Genomic DNA, 24,312 nt, shown 5'->3' on the forward strand with positions numbered 1-24,312 from the left:
ATATTCCGAAGATTTATCATTTTTGAAGTAATTCATACCATATCCGTATGTATGAAAAAGACCGTACAGTTGGTCGGAAATCTATGTAACATATACCTAAAAAGTGAAAATGCATTTAATTTTAAAAATAAATTTAGCAGTTTCAAGTGCTTTTTATTTTTTCTAACATACACCTGTTGTTGTTTTTTTGAAAATTGAAGTTAGCAATTTTGGGGAGGGGAGGGGGATGCATTTTTTTTCCTGCCTGGGGCGCAAAGAACAGCCTGGCACCGGCACTGACTCCACCTGACCTCCGATTTCTGAAATGGGATCACTTGAGAAAGCGATCGAGCGGGCGCGCTCAACGGCCAAGCCGCGTGCACGACCTCTCGCCTCTCCGAGCGAGCAGCTTCCGCTTTCGTTCCCGGGGATCGCCATCCTCCGCGCTCCGCCCCGCGACTCGGCCTGGGCGGGCCTGGGAAGCACGTTTTGCGGCGCGTTGCATCAGCTGCCGGGGCCTGCGCGACTGGAGCCAGCCCCGTTGAGTTCGCTGGCTGTCGCTGCCATTGGGCTCCTCGCCGCCGCGGAGGGAAGAACCGGCTCAGCCTAATCAAGGAAGGAAGATGGAGACGGCGGCAGATGAAAAGGTAAGGGGGCTCCAGTTTGCGCCCAACCTCCATGGCGAGGCTGGCTGCAGGCAAGTCTGTACCTCCAGACTTAAAGAAAAGAAAAGGAGGCCTCGCCTTGGGCTCTTTCTCTCTCGCTTTCAAAGAAGCTTCTCCGGGGAGTCCCGGCTGGGTTTGTAACGTGAGAAGGCTGCTTGCGCACACGGCCACTTTTACGCAGCGCCCTTTGCTGTGAAATCTTTGGCGTGTCGCCCCTTTTCATATTATAACTGACCCCCCCCCCCAACACGTAGAAATGAAATCAATTGTCCCTCACCCCTTGCTGGAATACAAGGCCCTTCCTTGCAAGGATCTGACACCCAGCTGTAATGTGTGAAGCGCCATACACGTGGGCAGTATAGTGTTACGTGGACTCTCGGGAAGTTGCCATGCAAATCTCAGCGAGGATGTAGTTGGAAGCCCAGCATTAGTCACAGCTGCCGCCACGCCATCCTTATTCCCGAATCAAGCTGGGTGCTTGTCTTTTAATTATTCTCTCCATTAAAAAACAAAACCTGCTTGGTATTCCACCTGCTTGGTATTCCTCCAAGGAGCTCGGAGTGTTGTTTGTAGATGGGGGTCATTCAGTAAAGAATGGTAGTTGCTGTTTCGTTTCCTTTCCAAGGTAGGGCAGCCCTTCCCGTAAAGCAAGTGGGATCTAGGAACAAAAAAAATTGCCTCATACAGACAGAGTCAGGCCATTGGTTCATCTAGCTTAGTACTGTTGACACAGGCTGGCAGCAATTCTGAGTTTCAAATGAGGGGAATTCCTAGCTCTGCTTGGAAATTCTGGGAATTGAACCAGGGACATTGTGAAGGCACAGCAGGTGCTTTTCCTCGGCTACAGACCTTTAAATACCTCTTTAAAAAGAGAGAGAGAGAGAAAGTTCTTTTCATTAATTTCAAACAAACTGGACTGTTTCTTTTTAAAATCCTTGCCACTGTCCTTGTTTCTGTGGCATCCAGTTTTCTTGTTTTACTTTAGTTTTGTGAACTGTCCTGAGATCTCTCCTACAGAGCAATCTGGGGATCTGATTAATCAAAAAAATAGCCACAAGCTGCATCTTGATATACAAAGGCAATATGCTCATCTGATCACCAGATGCTTGAGGATAAGTCTGCCTCCACCTTGGTGTTTCTGGGTTGCTTGGCTGCTCCTGGGCATAGAATGCCAGGCTAGATGGTCTCCTGCTGCCCAAGTTTATTAGGAAGTGTGAGTACAGAACATGTCACCATGGTGGCAGCTTTTGATTAATCCATCTGCAGCTCCAAACTGAGTATAAAAGAGTAATAAAAATGGATTGAAGTACAACAGGCCTGTGTTGAAAGCCCCCTCAGTACATTCACTCATTGACAGCGGTTGTCAACTTTTAGAGACAAGGAAGGGGTCATGCCCTGTTTGTGCAGCAGCCAGGAGTGCCAATGGGCTACAGGCACAAATTGTTTTGGGATTCCTGCTTTTAACTTGGCAGAATTGCATCACCAAGTGAGTAGTCCTCAACACTTTCAGGTTTGGCAATGCAAGGTCCCTGGGTAACAGTTTGTGCATTTTCATCGCCTGTGCTTTCTGAGGAAAGAACGGCTGTGTTTCTGCCCTTTTCTTCAAAGAGAAGCTTGCAGGCCAAGGTGTGCAATGCCAAAGGGAGCCTCCCATCTTGACAGCTGCATAGCTAAGCATTTTGACTCACCCAAAGTAGGAGTTGGTTTATTATTGTTGTTGATCTTACAGTACTTTCTTTTAGCTTAATAAGAGGATTGTTAATAACAGAAATGGATTTGAGATTCTGGTGCAGCTCAAATGTTTAGAAATTCCTTTGCTGTTCTTATCATTTCTAAACAGAATATTGATTTTTTTTCTAGCATGATTAATGATGACACTTTTTGAAACAAGTGCCTTGGTGGTTTTCTTTTATTCTTCTAGATTGTTGCTGGGGAAGAGAAGAAGAAAGAACCAGGAAAGAAGAAGAACAAGGAGGGAACTGGTGATGGTGGGAGCTTGGAGGTAAGCCTCTACTTCATGTTTCACAACGGTGGGCAACTGGTGCTCCTCTAGATGTTGTTTGACTACAGCTCCCATTATTCCTGACCGTTGACTGTGGTTCCCGGGGCCGATGAGAGCCCAGCAACATCCCACCTCTGTACTTAAACTGTTTACACCCTGACCTGTAGCATATTTACTTGGGAAGTAAGTTGCCCTGATTTTTCCATACAATTTATTTCTGAATGGGTGTGCCCTTAAAACTCTCCCCCCGCCCCCAGGTTTTGTCACAGTTTGAGTTCGGAGTTGCAAAAGCAAGGTACGCCCTCCAGCTCTCTTGCCCCTTCTGTCTGTCGGCATCCAGGGGCCAAACAGCCAGCTGGCTAGCCCCCAGGTGGATCGTCTCCTTCTAGCCATCATGCTGCGAAGATCCCTTGACCTATGGTGCGACATAAATCAGTGACCCAAGTCTGCTGAAATGGGCACGCTTTACTTAGCAGAGCAAACTGCGCAACAAAAAAAGAGTCTTGAGGCTTGTGAAGACATACTAGCAAACTATGGATTTATTATCATAAATCAGAAACAAAGAAACATGTCGTCTCTCTTCTTGCTGTCTCATCTGAGAGAGAGAGAGAGAGTAAAGCAAAAGCAACAACAACACAACGGAAGTTCCGCTTGCGCGGAATCCCACGTCTGTAACTAAAGGTGGAATGGAAAATTCCAACACTGTCAACCAACCTTTTCTGATGACAGACCTCTCTCTGTCTGTCAGAGGCACCTGTAGATAAATTGGTCTTTATGGCTCAGCCTCTAAAAGTCTTTCAACATATTGATCCAGGTATTCATACAAACATCTTCCTGTAACGTAGAAGCATTATGGGGCTTAGTTGAGATGTGCTGGAGGTTGCTCAGAGGCCTGAAGGGATGTGTTATCTGGCCAGCTATGGTTATATTTGAGATGGTTGGGTAGGAACAAAAATACAGCCTGGGTGGATCAGACCCAAATGTCTCCCCAGTCCATAACTTTGTTTGCAACGGTGGCTGGACTTAGGCCTCTGGGAAGCATTCAAGCAGAGCATGAAGGCAAGAGTTTTTGCTTTTTAACCCCCTCCCCCAAATATTTGGTATTCAGATGTATGCTGCTATTCAATATGCAGGTTCTATTTTAGTTACAGGTAGGTAGCCGTGTTGCTCTGCCATAGTCAAAACAAAATAAAAAATAAGAAAAAAATCCTTTCAGTAGCACCTTAGAGACCAACTAAGTTTGTTCTAGGTATGAGCTTTCGTGTGCACACACACTTCTCATACCAAGAACAAACTTAGTTGGTCTCTAAGGTGCTACTGGAAGGATTTTTTTTATTTTGTTCAGATTCTATTTTGTTATAACAAGCTAAAGTAAAATAATATGTTGACTCAGAGCTATTCTGGATGGTTTCTGAGACTCTGAATAGAAGTATGCTTACCAAGGTTTTGTGCAACTGCTTTATTTATCTGAAGAAGTGTGCATGCACACGAAAGCTCATACCAAGAACAAACTTGGTTGGTCTCTAAGGTGGTACTGGAAGGAATTTTTTATTTTGTTTTGTTTTGACTATGGCAGACCAACACGGCTACCTACCTGTATTAGGATTTATTTATGGCATGGTTACTTTTGAAGTACATTCTGGAGGCCCGGCTATATCCCAAAGATTTTGTAACCGGAGGACCGCTTATGAGCTTGTGCGAGCGGCAAACCCAGTTCTGGGTTTGCCGTGATCGCAACCCGAAGATTACGCTACCCGAAGGTAATGTAACCTGAGGGTCCACTGTAGTTAATAAGACTAGTTTCCACAAAACTCCTTTTTCTCCACCTTTCCTTTTTGCATGCAGCTGAGTCAGTTGCCTGAATACATCAACCCGCGACTAGAAATGTATCATAAACTGAAAGCAGAACACAACGCGCTTATGGCAGAACGAGCTGCTAAAGAAAGCCGGCCCATTAAAGTTACGTTACCTGACGGCAAGCAAGTTGATGCTGAATCCTGGAAGACAACGCCATACCAAATTGCCTGTGGAATCAGGTGAGCTTCCTCTTGGAGTGCAGCATTTCTTATTTGGGTATTTAATCCTTAGTAGTGTGCTAACCACCCTCTCTTCTACTTTTATTGTTTCTTTCTCTAAAATTGTATTCAATATTTTCAAAAGCGATTTATTATAGGAATAAGATTATTGTGAAGCAGGGGTGTAGCAAGGTAAATTGGTACCCAGGGGCAAATTTTTTTTGTCACCCCCCCCCCCCGAGGCATAGGAAGGTCAGGTGGTACCCAGTGCGGAAAATTTCTTGCCCCCCATTGATTCCCCCCCTGCAAAACTGGTTTTATGTTATTTCATATTTTCTTACAAATAATAACAATAATAATAAAAAACTTTTATTTATATCTCGCCCTCCCTGGCCGAAGTCAGGCTCAGGGTGGCTAACATCAGATACATAACATTGGTATAAAATAAAACAATAATTAAATTACCTCCTAAAAACATCTCAACATCAAATTAAAGTCTAATTAGATGGCTTTCCACAAGGTTAGGGTTGGGAACAGTAAGTGCTCCACTGAACTGAAATTTCGGTCTTCATGACATAGGAAAACAGCCAAGTGAACAGGTATTTTGGTGGAGGAGGGTCAAGACATTAACTGATATGCATGCCATTTCATATATAGCTATATAATCCCTAGTATAGTAAGATAAGACCTTTGGAGCAGGCATTTTTTAAAAAAAGTTTTTTATGAACCACCCTAGTAGGGCAGTATTTGTTCCTTGATAATTTGTAACCCCCTCCATTATGGAACTTGGGTCAAACCGCCCCCTGCGCCCCCCTTGCTACGCCCCTGTTGTGAAGATGCTTGCTTCAATGAGGTATATTAAAATGATTACACACACACATTGGCAGTAGTTCTATGCTGCTTGATATGGGTAACTGTTAGGTGCTGGATAATAATTTTGAATTAAACTCAGGAAATTCTATACCTATTCTCTTGAACAAAAGAGCTTGATCCACTAAACACCCACTCACTGATATCAGGTTTTTATATCTTGAAAAATAATCTTTGAATAGCCCTGGTAGGATTAGGAAGTTGGTTCATTGCTTATGGGAGTGCACATTTGGAGAAGTGAACGGTTGTAACTCATGTGCTATTTAAGTATATCTGTTGTTTCTTGCTGTATACAAACAGCTTATTATAACTGTTTTGCCTTTTTAGTCAAGGTTTGGCTGACAACACTGTTATTGCTCGAGTGGACAAAATGGTTTGGGATCTAGATCGTCCTTTGGAGGGAGACTGCTCCTTGGAACTGCTAAAATTTGATGATGATGAAGCAAAAGCGGTAATCTACTATTTATAAACTGCCCATTAAGGAAGGAAGGCTTTAAAACAGAATACCTGGACTGGGTTTAATTTTTAGGAATAATTTCTTCAACTTCTGAGGCAATTGATGTTTCAATTTATGACCATTCTGCACTCACCATATAGTTTTCTAAACCTTTCACTGAGCAGCAACCTCTTGCGCCCTGTCATCACCTGCTGTTCAGTTCCTCTGAGCTTTAAAACCATTTTCATTGTTCTGAGAAGTAGGTTTTGTTTGCAAAACAGTTTTGAGGGGATGTGTAAAGGGACTCTCCAGAGTGGGACAATTGTCCAAATTATATTGAAACGTATGGTCTAGTGGTTAGTGTTGGGCTTTGACCGAGGAGACCATTCCCCACTCAGCCATGAAGCTTGCTGGGTGACTTTGGGCCACTCACTGACTCTCAGCCTAACAAGGTTGTTGTAGTGATTAAATGAGGAAGTGGAGAACAAAGAGTTCCACCTTGAGCTCTTTGGAGAAAAGATGGGATATAAAATGAATGATATTGGGGTGATAGCTCAGAGGAGATGTATTGAAATCAATGGACTAAAACATCACTTGAGTTTAATGAGTCTATTCAATATGACTAGCGTTGGATATTTCTTTCAATAATCTTCAAACATTTTTTTTTAAATTGGGAAATCACTCTTTATTAAGATAGAGATTAGCACAGAGTTTAGTGTTTTTGGAAGAATTAATTATGCCGAGTAATACAAAAAGGGGAGCGGAAGATTTAAATGTTTACGCATTGTAACTCTTGGACTGCTGTGGAAAAGGAAGATGTTAGATGATGGCAGCCCAGGAGTCTGAGCTCCCTCTCTTTCTTCCCCTCTTGCTAGGTGTATTGGCACTCAAGTGCCCACATAATGGGTGAAGCCATGGAAAAAGTATATGGTGGCTGCTTGTGTTACGGCCCGCCGATAGAGAATGGGTTTTATTATGACATGTTCCTTGAAGATGGGTAAGTTTTTGCTCTTGTTAAAGTGAAAGTGTCTGGATTGTTCTATATTGTAGCCTAGCCTAGATGAAAGAAAACACAAATCCCCCTGGAACATGGATTGAATAAGTCTGTGAATTTAAATCGTTTGCTGTTTTCCTTCATGATGATGTCGGAATGACTGATAGTGTACATTCTCTGACTCTCTGGTTCCTGTTTGCCTAGTGGCCAGCCTTCTTGGTATGGCAAATTGCGTTTTTGTGATGGAACACGTGGGAATGTAAAAGAGGGCTAGAGTTCAAGAAAACAACCTGCACATCTTTATTAAAAAAATAAAATATTTGTCCACTCTAGGGGTGTCTCTAGCAATGACTTTCCTGGTCTAGAGGCAATATGCAAGAAAATTATGAAAGAGAAGCAACCCTTTGAGCGACTGGAAATTAAGAAGGAAACCTTGCTTGAAATGTTTAAGGTAAGATTTCAGAGTGTATGGTTCATGTCGTCTGTAACTATCACGTCTACAACAGTGTTATCTGTGTGTTCTTTTGCAATTTTTTAAAATCTGGTTATTTAAATGCAGATTATTAGTTTACCCACGTCTTATGGTCTTGATGGATGGCAGATTCCATTTCAGCAATCTTAGGTAGAAGATTCTTTTTTTCACTAAGCTATTGCCAAATACACCCCCTTCCATTGTGCTGTGGGTCCTCTTTTCAAATCAACTGCTTATTGCAGTATTGAATGGTTCAGTTGGGATAATGCTTTGAAACAGCTGAGAGATGCACAGATACTGTTTTTACTAGATTACTACAAAGATTTAAGATGGCAATGTGCTACAGAAATCTCAGAATCCTAATCATTCTCCCCTGAACTTCTCTGCTTCTTACTAGTTTACTAATCTCACAATCTAGTATTGGTTTGTGTAAGCCCTATGGTACGAACATATAGGTAGCTTCAAAGAACTGGATTTTTGCTCAATGTATTATTAATCTTGCAATCACTAGGCTGGGAATTATGTGCAACTATTGGCTCATGAGGTTCTGCAGACTCCTGGTTTCCATTTCTGTTAAGGTCAGACAGAATGGAGATTCCAACTAAGGCTGAAGATTTGCTGAATATTGGATTGTGCAGTTGTAGAGCAACCCATATTTTCCTTGAGACATCTTTTAAGATGGTTTGACTTCATGAGACAGAACTAAAATTCTTAGATGTTCGTAGAATGACTTTTTGTTTTTACAATTCCCTTTAGTATACTTTGGCAATATATTATAGGCATATGTGGAGATGCAGTTTGGACCTTAACAGTGGCATAGAATTAACTTCCACTCTTCTGTTTTTCTCAAAGTACAATAAGTTCAAGTGTCGGATCTTGAATGAAAAAGTCAACACTCCAACTACTACTGTATACAGGTAAATGAATACAAAAACCAGCCAAACCCAGAGCTCCTATAGTGTAACTATTCGGGAGTCTGATTATTATCCTTCTGTGGTTTTAGGTGTGGCCCTTTGATCGATCTTTGCAGAGGACCTCATGTCAGACATACTGGTAAAATAAAGGCATTAAAAATACATAAGGTAAGAAATTAAACTATAGTGCAATTAAAGTAAGAGTGTAGACATCTCAGGGCAAATCCTCAGTGGCAGGATTTTCTGGGAGTGTGCTGGGGTTTTAAAATCAGATCAAAAATCAATTTTATTAATGAAGAATTAATTCATTATAATGGCTTTCAGCTAATGTAGAGCCTTTACAATTCACGCCCATTCTCCTATACTGCAGTGCAGATAGGAAGACAAGAAACCTATACACCAGTTTAACTTATCTGAATTGTTTTTTAAATTGCGTTGAGGTTTTTTTCAAGCAACGTATAAATTCTACGAAGTAAATAAATAAATAAAATATTAAGGGTTGTTTTTTTTTAAAGGTCCCATGTTCTCATGCTAGCTATTGAACTCGGTGGACTGAAAGAAAATACATTGGCCCCATTTAAGTTAGCATATTTCATATGGCAGTAAAGGATTTGTAAGTCCCACTGACTTCAGTGAGATTTTATAGCCCTTCTGCTTCTTTGGTTTTTGTCCATTCTCTTGTCTTTGTGTATTGTGGCCATTGTTGTCAAATGACGGGGCTGCTTTTCTGGGGTGCAGCTTTAGAAGGTGCAACTATTTGTTTACATTATTTTTAAATATCCTCATCTTCCCCTCCCGCTGGGTTTCTCAAGCACAAGAAACTTTAAATTCTCTGAGAATGTAAGAAGTATGCAGCTTCAAAACACAGGTCATATACATATAACGAAGCCTTCCTGAGTTTAGACTTGCTGTTAATAAGCTCTGCAACATCACTTGGTAGTATTAAACTGTTTCTGTGATTCCAGAATTCCTCTACGTATTGGGAAGGGAAGTCTGATATGGAAAGCCTGCAGAGGATTTATGGAATTTCATTCCCAGATCCAAAAATGCTAAAAGAGTGGGAGAAGTTCCAAGAGGAGGCGAAAAACAGAGATCACAGAAAAATTGGGCGGGTAAGATTGACACCGGTAGCATGGATTTGAGCTGGTCACACGAGGAGAGTAAAATTGCTCCTTAACGTTTTAGATGTAATAAAATAAATGGTATGTTTAATTCTGTAGGCATTATTTCAAAATACTTTTAAAGTATGTATTTATTAAGATGCTGAATATTTAGATGTAGGCATGCATTAACTTTTAGCGTTCGTTTGCTGTACAGACGGCAACCATTTTAGGCACATCCAATTGACGTGGGCCCTTTTGGACCCGGAAGAGCGTGGAACAGGAGATGGAAAGGGACAGGGCACGCTTATGGACACTTTGCGATGCGCAGAGGGGCTGGAAACAGAACCCCCACGTGAAATGGTTGCTGCCTGTATTGCAGGGATGCGGACTTCTGGGCCGTGGTTTCCCAAGCCTTTGAATGGGGCCCATGGCACTCTCCCTATGCCACAGTCCCGCATCGACTCACTTCACTTCCCCGCTGTGTTCTGCTCCCTCCACGAATCCAGCAAAGTGACCATGGACAAACAGAAAGATTTCATTCTTGGCTGGCTACTCTGATGAAGCAGAGTCCACTATCCTTGCTTTGACAGCCCATTCTCTTCCTGCATTTTGCTTTTCTGAGGTTGGGTGCCTTGCTGTGCCTTGTGAAAAGGGGAGCCCCCTTCTTAGCGCACAGAGAGCTGCCTGTCTTTCATTAAGGCCAGCTCACTGCCTTCCCTCCTGAAAGACTCGCCTCTAAAACCTGGTTGAGGCAAATGGAACATGGGTTGAAAAATTAAGTATCCAATGGCAAATGCCACCAAACTGTTAAACTCCCTCCCCCCCTTCATCATAGTTTCTCTGAATGTTCCTTTTGCTTTTCTTCACACTGTGGTGGAATAAAACGTCTTCCTACTTATTTTCCGCCTCTTCTGGAGAATGTTCACGTTTTCTTAGAGAAGCTATGTATGTTTTGAAGGCCTGGCTCCTTTTGTGTGATGTCATAAAGTGATGATTTGATGTTGCCTAAGAACCTCCGTTGCAACTTTAGCACAGGGTGCAAACTGCTTTTTGGTTTCTCTCCCCAGGATCAAGAACTGTTTTTCTTCCATGAACTCAGTCCTGGGAGCTGTTTTTTCTTACCAAAAGGAGCATACATCTATAATACGCTGATAGCATTTATTAGGGTAAGTTTGAGACGCATGTCCAGTTCATCTCTTGGAACAGTGACTTGTGTTTGCACAGAGGCAACGCAAAGGAGAACATTGCACTGACTGCTCCCAAAGCTCCCATGCAGAGTCTGTCTCATATGAGCCACATAATGCAAGTGCTGCTTGCCAGTAGGCCTGCCTTGCCCCACGTTTCCAGAGCAGACTTAGGCAGCTTCTGACTTGTGTCACAGCCTGCCAGACATGTACAGTGACCTGGCAGTAGCTCGGTAAGTTAACCCTTGTGCTGCCTTCGCAAAAAGACACACAACAACAACCCAGGTTTATCAAGCTCTAGCAGGGTCACTTTGTAGCTGGCGGCAACATTTGGCTTTGTGGTCACAAGTTGTGAAAGCCTGTACGGAAGCCAAGTATAACAGCAGAAACAGAGTACAGCCGATCAGCACCTTGTATTGCTCACAAGTTATTGACTGTACGAGTCACTCATAGCTTTAATGCGTTTCTATTGATTTTGGGGCCCGTCTGACAACTAGGCTATCAGTTCATGGTTTTGTTGATCTGATCATTAAAAGAAGTGGGTCGCTATGAGTTACAGTCCTTGGCAAGGTCCATAATGTTTGTTTCAGATTTGGTGTTACGTAGTCATAGATGTAGGGACGCGGGTGGCGCTATGGTCTAAACCACTGAGCCTCTTGGGCTTGCCAGTCACAAGGTCAGCGGTTCGAATCCCCGCGACGGGGTGAGCTCCCATTGCTCGGTCCCAGCTCCTGCCAACCTAGCAGTTCGAAAGCACGCCAAAAAAAACACAGGTAGATAAATAGGTACCGCTCCGGCGGGAAGGTAAACGGCATTTCTGTGCGCTGCTCTGGTTTCGCCAGAAGTGGCTTAGTCATGCTGGCCACATGACCTGGAAAAACTGCAGACAAACACCGGCTCCCTCGGCCAGTAAAGCGAGATGAGCGTCGCAACCCCAGAGTCGTTCGCAACTGGACTTAACGGTCAGGGGTCCCTTTACCTTTTTAGTCACAGAGGTGTGGTGTGCTGACCCTCTGGCATCAGAAGGCACATTGCAACTGTGATTTTCTCTTTCTTTGTGGAACACACTTTTGCTCTAGCCCCTATACCCTATTACTATTATTATTATTAATTAAAGTTGTGGGGGGGGGAGCAGGCTAATAGGACTAGTTTGTTGATCTGCTATGAAGACTGCTTTGCTCAGTTTTGACACAGATTTGACATCTCTGTAGGCATTTGAATCATCAACCGGACTTTCTCAGTCTGCCTCCTCTTAGGTGTTTCTGATTTTTATTTTTTTCCCAGAGTGAATACCGAAAGCGAGGATTCCAGGAAGTTGTGTCACCAAATGTCTACAACAGCAAGCTTTGGGTGACATCAGGGCACTGGCAGCATTACAGTGACAACATGTTTTCCTTTGAGGTGGAAAAAGAGATCTTTGCTCTGAAGCCGATGAACTGCCCTGGACATTGGTACTGGCTTAGTCGGGGACTGCTTTGAGATTACTTCACTTTCTTTCCCCTTCCTAGTAAACTCTTGCGTGGTGCTTGGCTGCTGTCGAAACATCTTTGCCAGGATGGATAAAAATCAATGTTTTTTAAAATATATATATCAGATTTTTAAAAATTTAAATCTGATTTTTTAAAAAATTGGATTTTTAAAATAAAGTGCTTTTGGAGGAAATAATCTTTCTAAAGATAGTTTTCTATTTAAGTTACATTATAGTCCAAAGGCTATTCATCAGGAAATAAAGATTTGTTTTAAGTTTTTAATGTTTGCTAAAACTCAATGTAAGTTTTTTTTTTAAAAAAAATTAACCACATCATTTAACAAACATGGATACATATGCTATAATGTTATTGTTTTAGTTAAATAAATTGTTATTAAGGAAATGATTATTTTTCTCCTTCCAGTAAAGTAAAGCAGAAAAGTTGTCCAAATATAAACAGTTAACTTATTAAACCTCACAATAATTTCACGGTTACCTGTCCATGTATTTCTAATAGTATCACCAAATCAGTAATTTTTGATATAACTGTAAAAACTACTGTGAAAATTTATTATTCCAAAAATCAAACCTTCCAGTGTGGTGTAGTGGTTAAGAGTGGTAGACTTATAATCTGGTGAACCGGGTTCGGGTCTCCGCTCCTCCACATGCAGCTGGGCTAGTCACACTTCTCTGAAGTCTCTCAGCCCCACTCGCCTCACAGAGTGTTTGTTGTGGGGGAGGAAGGGAAAGGAGAATGTTAGCCGCTTTGAGACTCCTTCAGGTAGTGATAAAGCGGGATATCAAATCCAAACTCCTCCTCCTCCTTCCTCCTCCTCTGGTTGTAAGTATTAAGAGGATACCAGCAAGAATGAGTCTTTCTGTAGAAAATGATTTAAATTAAGTCTTACTGACTAGTGATTTAAATCGTGATTTAAATCAAATCCACCCTGAACCTTGCACAGTTAAATGTGCTATTTATGCTATGTGATCTTGGACTGTAGAGGAAAAGATTCTGTGTCTTCATATGACAAACAACCAAAAAAAAGAAGCAGCAATGGATCATTTTGCGGTAATAACCTGAACCTTCCTTAGAAGTGCTGTTGCTTCTGCATAATAATCTCTGTGCCTCAGGCCTATGCCAGAGACCATGGCTCTGACTCCTGCTTTCCCCTTTCTAAGCCCCTTTGCCCTGTTCCTTTGCATTCTACCTCTTTTCAATTTCCATTTGAACCCCCTTGAGCTAAAAAAGACCAGTTGTGACTTGTGATTCAAAACGTTTCAAAATAATCAATCGGTGATTATACTTTGCCTTTATCTATCCAGTCAGTGCGCTGTGCCGATCATTTGGGATTCCTTTTGCTGTCAGCAGAGTCATTAGAATATTTTGGGATAGTATATTTTGGAGCAAAGAGTATTATACAATGTAAAGTAAGTCTGCCGCATCTGAGGTTGTCGGCCTCTGTTGTTCAAGGCAGCCTTTGAAAGGCATTCTCTTAGCAGAGCTGATTTCCAACACGTGCCCTGTTTCCTCCAGCCTCATGTTTGATCACCGGCCCAGATCCTGGAGGGAGCTGCCACTGCGACTGGCTGACTTTGGCGTTCTCCACCGCAACGAGCTGTCAGGGACGCTGACAGGCCTCACCAGAGTGAGGCGTTTCCAGCAGGATGACGCTCACATATTCTGTGCCATGGAGCAGGTACAATATGACACGCAGTTGTGGGCGGGAAATGGCCTCATAAAAATGCCGGGGCTTTGACTGCATCTCTTCTTGTTCCGTGTGCAGATTGAAGGGGAGATAAAGAGCTGTCTGGAGTTCTTGCGTGCCGTATATGACGTGTTCGGCTTCTCCTTCAAACTCCATCTCTCCACCCGCCCTGAAAAATACCTTGGAGACATTGAAGTGTGGAATCAAGCTGAAAAGGTAGCCGATACCTCCTGGACCAGGAGCTGTTTTTTAAAGCCTATTTAAGTGACTACAAGAACTAAGGGATATCCTTAGATAGCTGGATAGGCTTTGGGTGTTTGTTAATGGAATTTGTGTTTTAATTTCCCGGTCAGAGGGGGACTAAGGTAGCAAATGCTCCATGCCTATTTACGTCCAAACCACGCTGTGAGGAAGAGAGAACAGCAAGTGAATTATGCAATACGAAGCCTCTAACCTGTATATCCTCTTCCATTAGCAACTTGAAAATAGCCTGAATGAATTTGGTGAGAAGTGGGAACTGAACCCTGGGGACGGAGCTTTCTATGGGCCAAAGGTTAGTAAATTTGAAAACTTGCCTCACTTCCCGGCATCTGGTCACTTTTGATGCTTATTCCACAAGCACCAATGGTGGATAAATTGTCCATCAGAGTTTATTTAGTTCCTAATTCCCACATGTTTGTACATACTTGTGGGAGGCAGGCAAGTTAAATGCTGCTTAAGGATGGGTCAGTTCTCTCTGCACTGTATAAGCAGAATGATACATAATTATTTTTCAGGCTAATTGGTATATAATGGACCTGGTTCGTTGCTACTCCGGTGAACTTCCTTGCAGGGTAGAGAGTCCATATCCACTTCACCATACAGAAGGCAGCCTTTACAGTGTGTGAACTAGGCTGTGAGATAAGGCTAGGCCCAGATAAATTTTTCCTTTGGGGCAGGGGAAGCCATCCCAGCCTAATTATGTTTATTTAGAAAAAAAGTGTTTGTCATTGGCCAGGTGTTCACTTAGGAAAATGATCGACAAAGTTTTGAGAATCAAGATGTGATGGGGGACAGAAAGTGGTCTTGCAAGCTGACCTCACATTAGTTGCCAGTTGGTCCGATGGCCCATTTGGCCACCAAGATGCTTCACTGTTCCCCCAGTTGGCAACCATGCTAAAGGGGGGGGGGAGGCTGAGGGTGAGAGCAGATACAAGGTCACCTTAGCTTCACGCTGCTCTTCCACCAATGAAGAACCTGCCTCAAACCTGTGGAGCTCATGAAAGACTAGGAGAAAGCGAGCCCATGGGTCCTTCCTCTGAGTGGTCCATGGTTAAAAGAAGGTGGGATGAGAAAATGGGATTTGCTTTAAAGTGATGCTGAACCTAAGAACTCAATTAACATTTGCCTCATTTCCCCACACTCCTCCCATAACCCCAAAGATTGACATTCAGATTAAAGACGCCATTGGCCGGTACCATCAGTGTGCTACAATCCAGTTGGATTTCCAGCTGCCAATACGATTCAATCTCACTTATGTGAGGTGAGTGTGCCGTTTACTTCCTTTGGCTACAAAGCGTTTCCTGTTTTATGAGGGCTTGTGTCTTGACGGAAGCCAATTTTTATCTTCTAGTCATGATGGCACTGACAAGAAACGGCCAGTGATTATCCACCGTGCTATCTTGGGATCTGTGGAGAGGATGATTGCTATCCTGACAGAAAACTATGGAGGCAAATGGTACTGAATATATCTTTCTCTCTTTGGTTTTGCCCAGTTTGCCCAAATTTAGCTCATCCAGTGAAGCAGGCACAGTTCAAACCAACTCTGCTTGTTGCAGGCTCTGTTCTGCCTGGCCGTCGTATTTTTTAAAATGTTCATTGGATAGTGCATATGGCCAACTCTGTGAAATCCTATTGGGTGTTTAATATTTTGCCTGAGCATGTGAACAGGAGGCCAGGTGTTTACATACAAGCCCTCCCCACTCCACCGCTCCACACCTGGTTTCCAACCTTGCCTGGGTTCCTGATGGTGTGGAGGATACTAGTCATGTTCAAGTGAATGTGTGAGGAACCCCCTGAAAGCCGGAAACTTTGGGAAGGGAAGCATGTGCAAGGATGTTGGCTTGCATGTGCACCCATACCTCCCTCATTGCATATGCCCTTATATCTCCGACAAGCGCTTCTACTAGGTGTGGGCACCATGGGAAGAGTGGAAGAGAGAGTAAAGGAAAAATAAGTGAGTCCTTGGGGAAATGCATTGAGAAAAGTGTCTGTGGATATGCGTTCTATAAAGAAAGAAGTCCGTGTCAACGAAAAGGCACGAGAGAAAAATTGCTGAGTTTGTCACCCCAAAGAGCTTAGGAAAGGTTATTAAAATTGTTAAATTAATTTCTGTGAGAAATACAGTAAGCCTGTAACTTATGCGCGTTTAACTTGTGCACATCCAGCTTTACATGTGTGGCATTAAAAAATAAAATAAAAGGCTGGCGCTCCAGGAAAAAGGACTTTGGCGTCATGGAACCCAATGAGTTTTGACTGCACACAGTTTTTGCTTAACCTCAATCTCAAGAATGTCACCCCTTCATATGTTGCAGGTTTACTGCACTCAGAGGCTTGATTCAAGTAAGTTTATCAAGCCAAGAATGAGTACTGGGCCCACAGATTTCCCCTGCCGCATAGATTTTGGCACTTCTTTCATGATTGTTGTAAGGTTTTCAGTGGCTGCTCATGAGTAACCAGCCTGACGCCGAGGTTTCTGAAACTAGGTTTCTTTATTGTGAAAATATGTACAGTGCAGCTATAAAAAAGACGTCCAGCTCATCCTTTGGCAGAGTCCGGGAATGACCCCTTCCGGTTCTTTGCCCAGCATAAAAGCCGCGGGATGTGGAACCCCCGCCTACCCCCTCTGCGTCTTTCCCCCCTGCGCAAGTGGGGAGACGGAAGAGGTGCCTCCCCTCCAGCCTCTGCTTGGTGCGCTTTCCCTGTCAGAGCCCTGACTCCTACTTCCCAGTCCCATCTCTCCCTCCCCACTAGAGGGATCACTGCCTTCCTCACTGGAGGAAGAAGAATTGCTCAGCAGTTGAGGTGGGGGGTCGCGATACCAATAAAGCCCTGGCAACTCCTTGCCTTGAGGCGAGGGCAGCCCCCTGACAATTGTTGAAATTGCAATTTCTTGTCATGTCAAAACTGGGAATCCCACTTCAATTTAGGCTTACTAGGGTATGAAACAAGGATCTGGTCTGATCTGGATTAGGACATTTCCTGTAACAGTGTAATTTAGGTGCTTCATGGTCATTTTCCAATGAACTCTCGTTAAGTGATAGGATTGCGGAAGCTCCTTAGCTGGTACAGCCAGCCCTTTAAGCATAACATTGTTTGCTGTTCTGAGTGCAGTGTTGTCTTCCAAGTGGTATAATGATACCTTCTGTTAACCCCCCCTACTTTTGTTTCCTCCTTGCACAAGGCCGCTCTGGTTATCTCCTCAGCAGGTGATGGTGGTGCCAGTTGGACCAACACTTGATGAATATGCACAAAAGGTAGGGGCTTAATTTCTTTAGTCTCAGATTTCCAGTCAAATCCTACGAGCTAAAGCGCCTGCCATTGCTTGGTGTTTTCACACTGGGCTGTTTGTAAGGCAATTCTACACATTTTGGCCAAGAGCCGTGGTTTGCGCATGCACAGTTGGAGTCTTAACTCTTTTTCTTCTGATGGAAGCATTTTTGTGCAGACGGCAGGTATTGATCAACTTGGTTTGTTGTATTTCTATGCTGCTTTCCATTCAGATCAATCCCCAAATGGCTTGCGAACAATAAACAGCAACGGTGCAATAGATAAATCACATAATATAATTAACAAATTGCCAGTAAAAAAATTGCATTTTACGAAACACTATTAACAAACCAGCAACTAAAAAATAGATATCACCATTACAGCATACAGGAATGCCATTCCCTTGCCTATCTTTTGTTGTATGTACATGTAATGTATATATTGTGGGAAACAGTGTGCAGATGTGGGATTCCTGTGTTTGTGAGTGTGTGTAAATGTGCCTGAGCACTAAGCAAACCCTACTTTCACATTCCTAAAAACATTTCTACACTTGTTATAAATTTGTCACCATCTTTAATATATATATATGCCCCAAATGCATTGATTTATAGTGCCTAACTTGTATACATTCCATTGTAAACTCTGTTGCTGCTTAAGCTTTCTCCTGATGGAAGAACACTTTGCATGCATATATATATATATATATATATATATATATATATATATATATATATATATATATTGCTCCTCAATTTTTTCAGTGTTTTTGAATTACGTTTTATGGATATTTATTGACTGGTTTTTGGGTTTTTTACATTTTGTATGTTGTAAGCTGCCTAAGTGTACTTAGTACCTTATTTATTTATTTATTTATTTATTTATTTAAATAAAGGCTAGACCTAATTCTTTGGGAATTTAGCCTACCCGTAACCTAAATACTTTTCTCTTGCTGTTGTCTCCAAGGTGAAGCAGCAGTTCCATGATGTTGGATTAATGGCAGACGTTGATGTGGACGCTGGTTCTACCCTGAACAAGAAGATAAGAAATGCTCAGCTTGCACAGTACAACTTCATTTTGGGTAAAAACACCACCTTTTTGTATGTGGTAGGACTCCATCGAGACAATGTCCTTCAGAGGCTACTAGCGCGGGGTAGTTATATACAGTGGTACCTCGACTTACGAATTACTCAACATACAAATTTTCCGACTTACGAATGGACATCCGTTGGCGATTTTAGATGCGGTTTACTCGACTTACGAATGTTTCGTTTCCAATGCATTCCTATGGGGAGATCGCTTTATTCGACTTACAAATTTTTCGACCTACGAATGTGCATTCGGAACGGATTAAATTCGTAAGTAGAGGTACCACTGTAATTGTTAGCTTGTAAAGTTTGCTGCCTTTGCAAGCATACAGCAAGAGAAGTATTCCCTTTGGAGCTTGCCTGTGCTGCCTCATTAGCCACAGCTAGTGCTGTCTCCGTTCTGATTTATGTCAGATTTATAGCCACCTCTTGGGGAAATCTTTGGCCCTCTTGCCTGTTAAGAATCAAGTAAATTGGCCCAAGTCTTCTTTTGTAGCAGAATGGCTCAGAAACATCTGTCTTACTACTCGGTAATTTGTTCTGCTTCTTTATCAGCATTGTATAAAGGTAAGAGTTCTAGGACACGTTTTGTTCTCGGTGTAAAAAGCAGGGGGGAAATGCAGCAAACATGCTTGGTGCATGTATGCGACATTCACTACATATCACATCCCAATAACAGGGGCCTGATTCTCTTCCCTCCAGCTGCCCCTTACTTAAATTTCAAAGGAGAAAGGGAGCATAGACTTGCCGCTCATATTTGACAAGATCTGCACATATTTTGCATTAGTGCACATTCTTGTCCTCAAATGCAATTGGGGTATAAGTCACTTGTTCTTCTCCCACTATTAAATTTGTGTTCTACAGTTGCAGTGTCTCTGTATGCTTGTTTTTTTATTATTGTTTTACATCTTAAGTGCACCTGTGGGCTAGATTGCAGCCATCGTGACCGAAATTCAGAGGAGCCAAAAGAATGCAGAAATAGTTGGAGCGTTTGTTCAGCATCCTCCAAAATGCAATGTCCCAGAATATCTCTGATTATACGCTCGTCCAGCTGTCCTTGGAAAGTGCCCAAGAAAGTTTTCTGTCATCTTGACAATTTGTTCCATTGTAGGACTTCTTCTGATAGTTATTGAGGTTTAGTGTAAACCAATTCAGTAGCAGCTTTCTAATATCTTTTTAAAAAATATGTGACCATCGTCAGCATACTTATTTCTTAAACTCTTATTATTTCAGGCTATACAAACATATCAAGTTCCTTTCATTGTATGGATTTCCCTGTTATACGTCCATTTGATTCTTCTCTGAATTCTTCCCAGTTCATCTATATTCTGTTGCTCAAAGCACTAAACGATGCTGCAGATGTTCTGAGTTTTTAATACTGAGCAGAGTAGGGGAAAGTGGGGCACGTTGAGCCATTTTTTACTTTAAGCTCTACACACCTCAAAATAATGCACATAACAGAAAACTTTTGCATTTAATATTTATTAGGTACTATTCCAAACAAAATCAAAGGGTTAATGTTTCACATTTGATGGAATAAAATGACAAAAAAAATCACATTTAAGTTTTTCAAAATAATGGATCAATGTGCCCCAGTAGTGGGGCACATTGATCCTTCATTTGGGGCACATTGAGCCATTCCAATTTAAGAGCAAAGAAGGCATTTTTACTACACAGTATAAACTTCCAAAAGAGTTTCAAAAGTATCTCAAAGTTCTTAAGAGTCAGCATCACTTCAACTTCTACTCATTAAGTGAACATGGAAATGTTACCATCTTAGAAGCAGGAGCAGTTCCTCGAAGCAGATTGGTTTAGGCAACAATTTTACAATATCCTCAAAAGGAATCAAAGCTTCTGGTTCAGAAGAGGGAGTGAACTTGGGCTGGTCATTCACTTTGGACAGAACACGTTTTAGAAATTTTACAATGAAGTCCCCATATTCATCAGTTCCGGTAACTTCAGCAACATAATGGGAAATTGTGGTTTTTCCTAAAATCTTCACAATAACAAAGTTTCCCTCTTTCACATCAGTCTTGTTGAATTCTATATTTTCTTCTTCCTCTAGTTCATCTTTAGAAAAGGTTTCAAAATCAGTCGAGTCACTTTCAAGCAGCTGGTTCGCATTCAACTTTTCTTTCATAATTTTTGACACAGCCTTTCCTGCTTCAATGTCTCCATCACTTTCTGATGTCTCATATAAATTTATTAATTTAAACATTCGAAGAAGTGTAAACTAACAGAATATAACACAAACACTAATAAACTATGAATTATATTTTCTATGGGGTACATTGATCCATGCTCAATGTACCCCATTCCCAATTGGATCAGTGTGCCCCACATCACCCTTTCAGACATAAATCTATTTTACGCAAAACAGGCTGGCAGCCATGACAAATATTTTAGTACATACTGCAGCTATGTTAACTATGATCACATAAATGAAAATATATTTCAGCTACCTTTACAACTTTTAGAGCTACATGGTTCACAATACATATAATTTTTTTTACTAAAGCTTACCTAATTTAACAAATCTGGATTAAAAAAAAAACTTCTTTGAAAACACAAACCCAAACACAATAACAGTATGTAGTATCACTGTTGTTGTTGTGTTGCCACAAACTTTGTATAAAAGCTAAAGTACGGTTTTAAAATGGAAAGGCTCAATGTGCCCCATGGCTCAACGTGTCCCACTTTCCCCTAGTATACAGGTGTCTCACCACTTACGGAGGGGTTAATGTTCCTGGGTACCGTGTGCATACATGAAACTGCTTATAGTGAGGAACACCATCTAAAAAGCCTGTGAACGCCCTCTAAACCTCTGGAAAAATCCACCAAACTCGACCATAGTTGCTCCCTCCAAACCTCCTTCCTTAAACTCTTAACTCTCCACAGGCCTCAAAGGTCAGTGCAAAGTCTCATGGGATTGCAGTTGCAAAGACTTCTGGGATTGCTAGCTGCTTCTCTGCCATTTTGCAGTTTCCCTGCTCTTTTGGGGACTTTTTACCCTTTTCATGCCTTTTTGTAGTTTAAATTAAGACACGGTTGAACGTGTGGAAATGGGGAATCGCATGTAATTCCTTCATTTTGGTTCTTGAGTATTAAATAGTATATAATTGGTTGACTATCTCCCCCCCCCAAACATACTTTTGAAGGGTCAACAGTAACAAGATCTCCTTTGTAACCTGCTTATCTCTTTTCTGTCTTTTAGTTGTTGGTGAAAAGGAAAAGGCAAGTGGGACAGTGAACATCCGCACCAGAGACAACAAAGTGCATGGCGAACGCACCGTGGCTGAGACGGTGGAGAGGCTGCTGCAGCTGAAGGACTCGCGCTGCAAAAACGCTGAAGAAGAATTTTAGCCAAGCCCTCCTTTTCCACATTTTTTTCTTCTTCCCTCTAAGCAGTTAACCTTTCTGGATTTAGCAATATTTCCTCTGTAGTGTATTTGATAAGAGATCTTTGTCAAAAGAACCAAAACACCCACTTGCTTTCGTATGTTCAGAAATTAAGTTGTAAGTCCATTTTGTATAAATGTGGGCAGTTGCCTTGATTAGCCTCTGCAAGCTCCAAGTCTGTGGAGCTTGAAGAAGCTAAAACTGAAAGGGACAATGGAACAATTAATCAGGGATTAAAATGCCACTGGTAGCAACCCTCTGATAATTTATCCTCTTCGTGAAATAAATTTGTATTTCAGCAAGATTGTTTTAAAATGGTGTGTTTTTTGAAGCTTTGCAGCCCTGTTAATTATTCTGTTTCATTTAAGACATCACAGAAAACATCAAAGTGGCCAAATCTCTCTCTCTCTCTCTTTTTTTTTTTACTTGAATCTGTGTCGTACTGATGACTTGGTTTAAAATAAGGCTGGAATGTGAGGCTCAGTCTGTAGTTCTAAAAGTTGAAATAATAATACTTGATTCCTCCTGTTTGGCAGCAATTATAGTAATTTATTGTTTATACTGCACCTATATCGTATTGTTTGTGATACAAAAATTAAGAGTCATGGCTCTATTTGCAGACACGCAGCTTAGCAAAACACAACACACGAGGCAGAAAGAAATGGGGAGGAAGTAGGATTATACATCACATGTCATTGGGAAGTAAATGGAACACACATGAATGAAAAGCAAAAGGCGACAAATTAGAGAAAATTTCTACTGAACCTGATAATGCAAATGCACTTTGGACAGCATTTTAAGTGCATTTTGTGAATGCTGCTCTTAGTGTCAATTGGCCAATTTGAGGATTATAGGTTTTTTGACTTTAAACACTAATGCCCAACTAATGATGATAAGCCCCATTGAACCAGTGGGAAGTAATCATACTGCAAGTTGGTCTCAGGGCCGTGGTCTGTAATTATTGATGCAAGGTCACGAAAAAGTATTACGCCCTTAAAACTTTCTCCTGTAGTTGAACTTTATTCAACAAGAACAGTTTCCTGCAGCTCTTCTTTACTAAAATTGCTGAAGCTGCTTCATTCACATCCTTTTACCAGTGCTATCTTGGCATATAGTACAAGCAATAAAGTAGTTTTATCCCTGAGTTATAGCCCTACTGCACAATCTCAGCAGAACCAGTGGACTTTTCCAAAACAAAACGTTTCAGTGAGGGAGCTTAAAAATGCGGTATTTTGTCTCATTCACTTGCAACTGAGCTGGTAGAAGGGGTGATGCAATAAATACAATCAATAGTTGCAATCCAAAGCAATGTTTTTTCACATATGCTAACCCTTGTAAGGTAGGCCTGTTTTGTCCTCATTACAGAACCAGGACTAAGGCTGAGAGAATATGAATATGCAGGCGCTTCACAAAACCGTGTGCTAGTAGACTTGTGTATTCTGTAAGGCAGATAACTTGAGCAACTGGAGCATGCCGGGAAACATCAATTTTCTGCATCTGAGGGGTTATGGATGGACAGCCAGATGACTTGGCATTCTTTCCTGAGAAGTGTTGATAAGATGGAAGAGGAGAAGAAAAAGAAAACCAGTTGTTGTCAACACACTCCTCGGGATGGGTGGGTGTCTTTAGATGTAGACACCATTTCAATATATCGCCTAGCACAGCATAAATCTCTGCAGTTTCCATTTAAGTGAGCCAGCTGACAACTGGCTTTGATATACGAGGCATCTGCATCTCATTTGAAAGTTTGGGGTTGCCTTCAAGGTCATTTAGAGGTGGCGCATTGCTGGATAGTGCTGATCTGTAATAATCCAATCCCAGTTTCTCAACAGCATCTGTGGCAATGACTCCAAAATCAAACTGCAGCTCACCCACCTGCAGCTCACCCAACTGGCTCCAGCTTATGAAATACAGGTGCCTGAAGGAAAGCTACTACCTTTCTGCTTCACATTGTTTGCGTTCTGACAGGTACTGGACTAGATTGCACGAGAGTTGAGAGGAGACAAAACATGCATCCAATGCTGTTGGGGCTGTGTGTTCCTGTGTGTTCTAGGAGATCTTAAACCCGGCTTGCCCTTCACTTATTTTTCTGGCCAACAGATGGCAGCACAAGTCCGGCAGCGGGAAAAATGGAGAGGGAAACAACTGATTGCAAGCAAAAGGCTTAACAATAGGACCCTTATGTTACCGGTATAGTGGGCTTCCCATAGCTGCTTCTGGCGGTTCCCTCACTGCGAGAAGTGAAGTTACAAGGAACCAGGCAGAGGGCCTTCTCGGTAGTGGCACCCTCCCTGTTGAATGCCCTCCCGTCAGATGCCAAGGAGGTAAGTAACTATACAACTTTTAGAAGACATCTGAAAGCAGCCCTGTATCAGGAGGTTTTAATGTTCGATGTTTCATTGTGTTTTTATATGTGTTGGAAGTTGTCCAGAGTGACTGGGGCAACCCAGCCAGCTGGGTGACAACAACAACAACAACAACAATAAATAAAT

General features: G+C 42.0%; 1 protein-coding gene across 1 annotated transcript; it reads left to right on the plus strand.

The window, feature by feature from the left end:
• The first annotated feature begins 506 nt into the window (after positions 1–506).
• On the plus strand, positions 507–22,124 carry TARS1 (threonyl-tRNA synthetase 1). Its single transcript, XM_033164010.1, has 19 exons — positions 507–626; positions 2,566–2,646; positions 4,492–4,682; positions 5,859–5,982; positions 6,843–6,964; positions 7,295–7,412; positions 8,286–8,350; positions 8,437–8,515; positions 9,313–9,459; positions 10,518–10,616; positions 11,919–12,085; positions 13,637–13,799; positions 13,887–14,024; positions 14,284–14,361; positions 15,230–15,330; positions 15,421–15,525; positions 17,251–17,323; positions 18,300–18,414; positions 21,636–22,124. Exons 1-19 carry the CDS (start codon positions 603–605, stop codon positions 21,782–21,784), a joined length of 2,139 nt encoding a protein of 712 aa, XP_033019901.1. The 5' UTR covers positions 507–602; the 3' UTR covers positions 21,785–22,124.
• The last annotated feature ends 2,188 nt before the right edge of the window (positions 22,125–24,312 follow it).

Source organism: Lacerta agilis, chromosome 11 (assembly GCF_009819535.1).
Source record: "Lacerta agilis isolate rLacAgi1 chromosome 11, rLacAgi1.pri, whole genome shotgun sequence".
Taxonomy (NCBI): Eukaryota; Metazoa; Chordata; class Lepidosauria; order Squamata; family Lacertidae; genus Lacerta; species Lacerta agilis.

Bases quoted from the DNA above. Each gene is read 5' to 3' on its own strand.
- TARS1 (XM_033164010.1), top strand. From the start codon at position 603: ATGGAGACGGCGGCAGATGAAAAG. The intron at 5,983-6,842 runs GTAATCTACTAT...CCCTCTTGCTAG, and splicing joins ATGATGATGAAGCAAAAGCG to GTGTATTGGCACTCAAGTGC. The intron at 8,351-8,436 runs GTAAATGAATAC...CTGTGGTTTTAG, and splicing joins CCAACTACTACTGTATACAG to GTGTGGCCCTTTGATCGATC.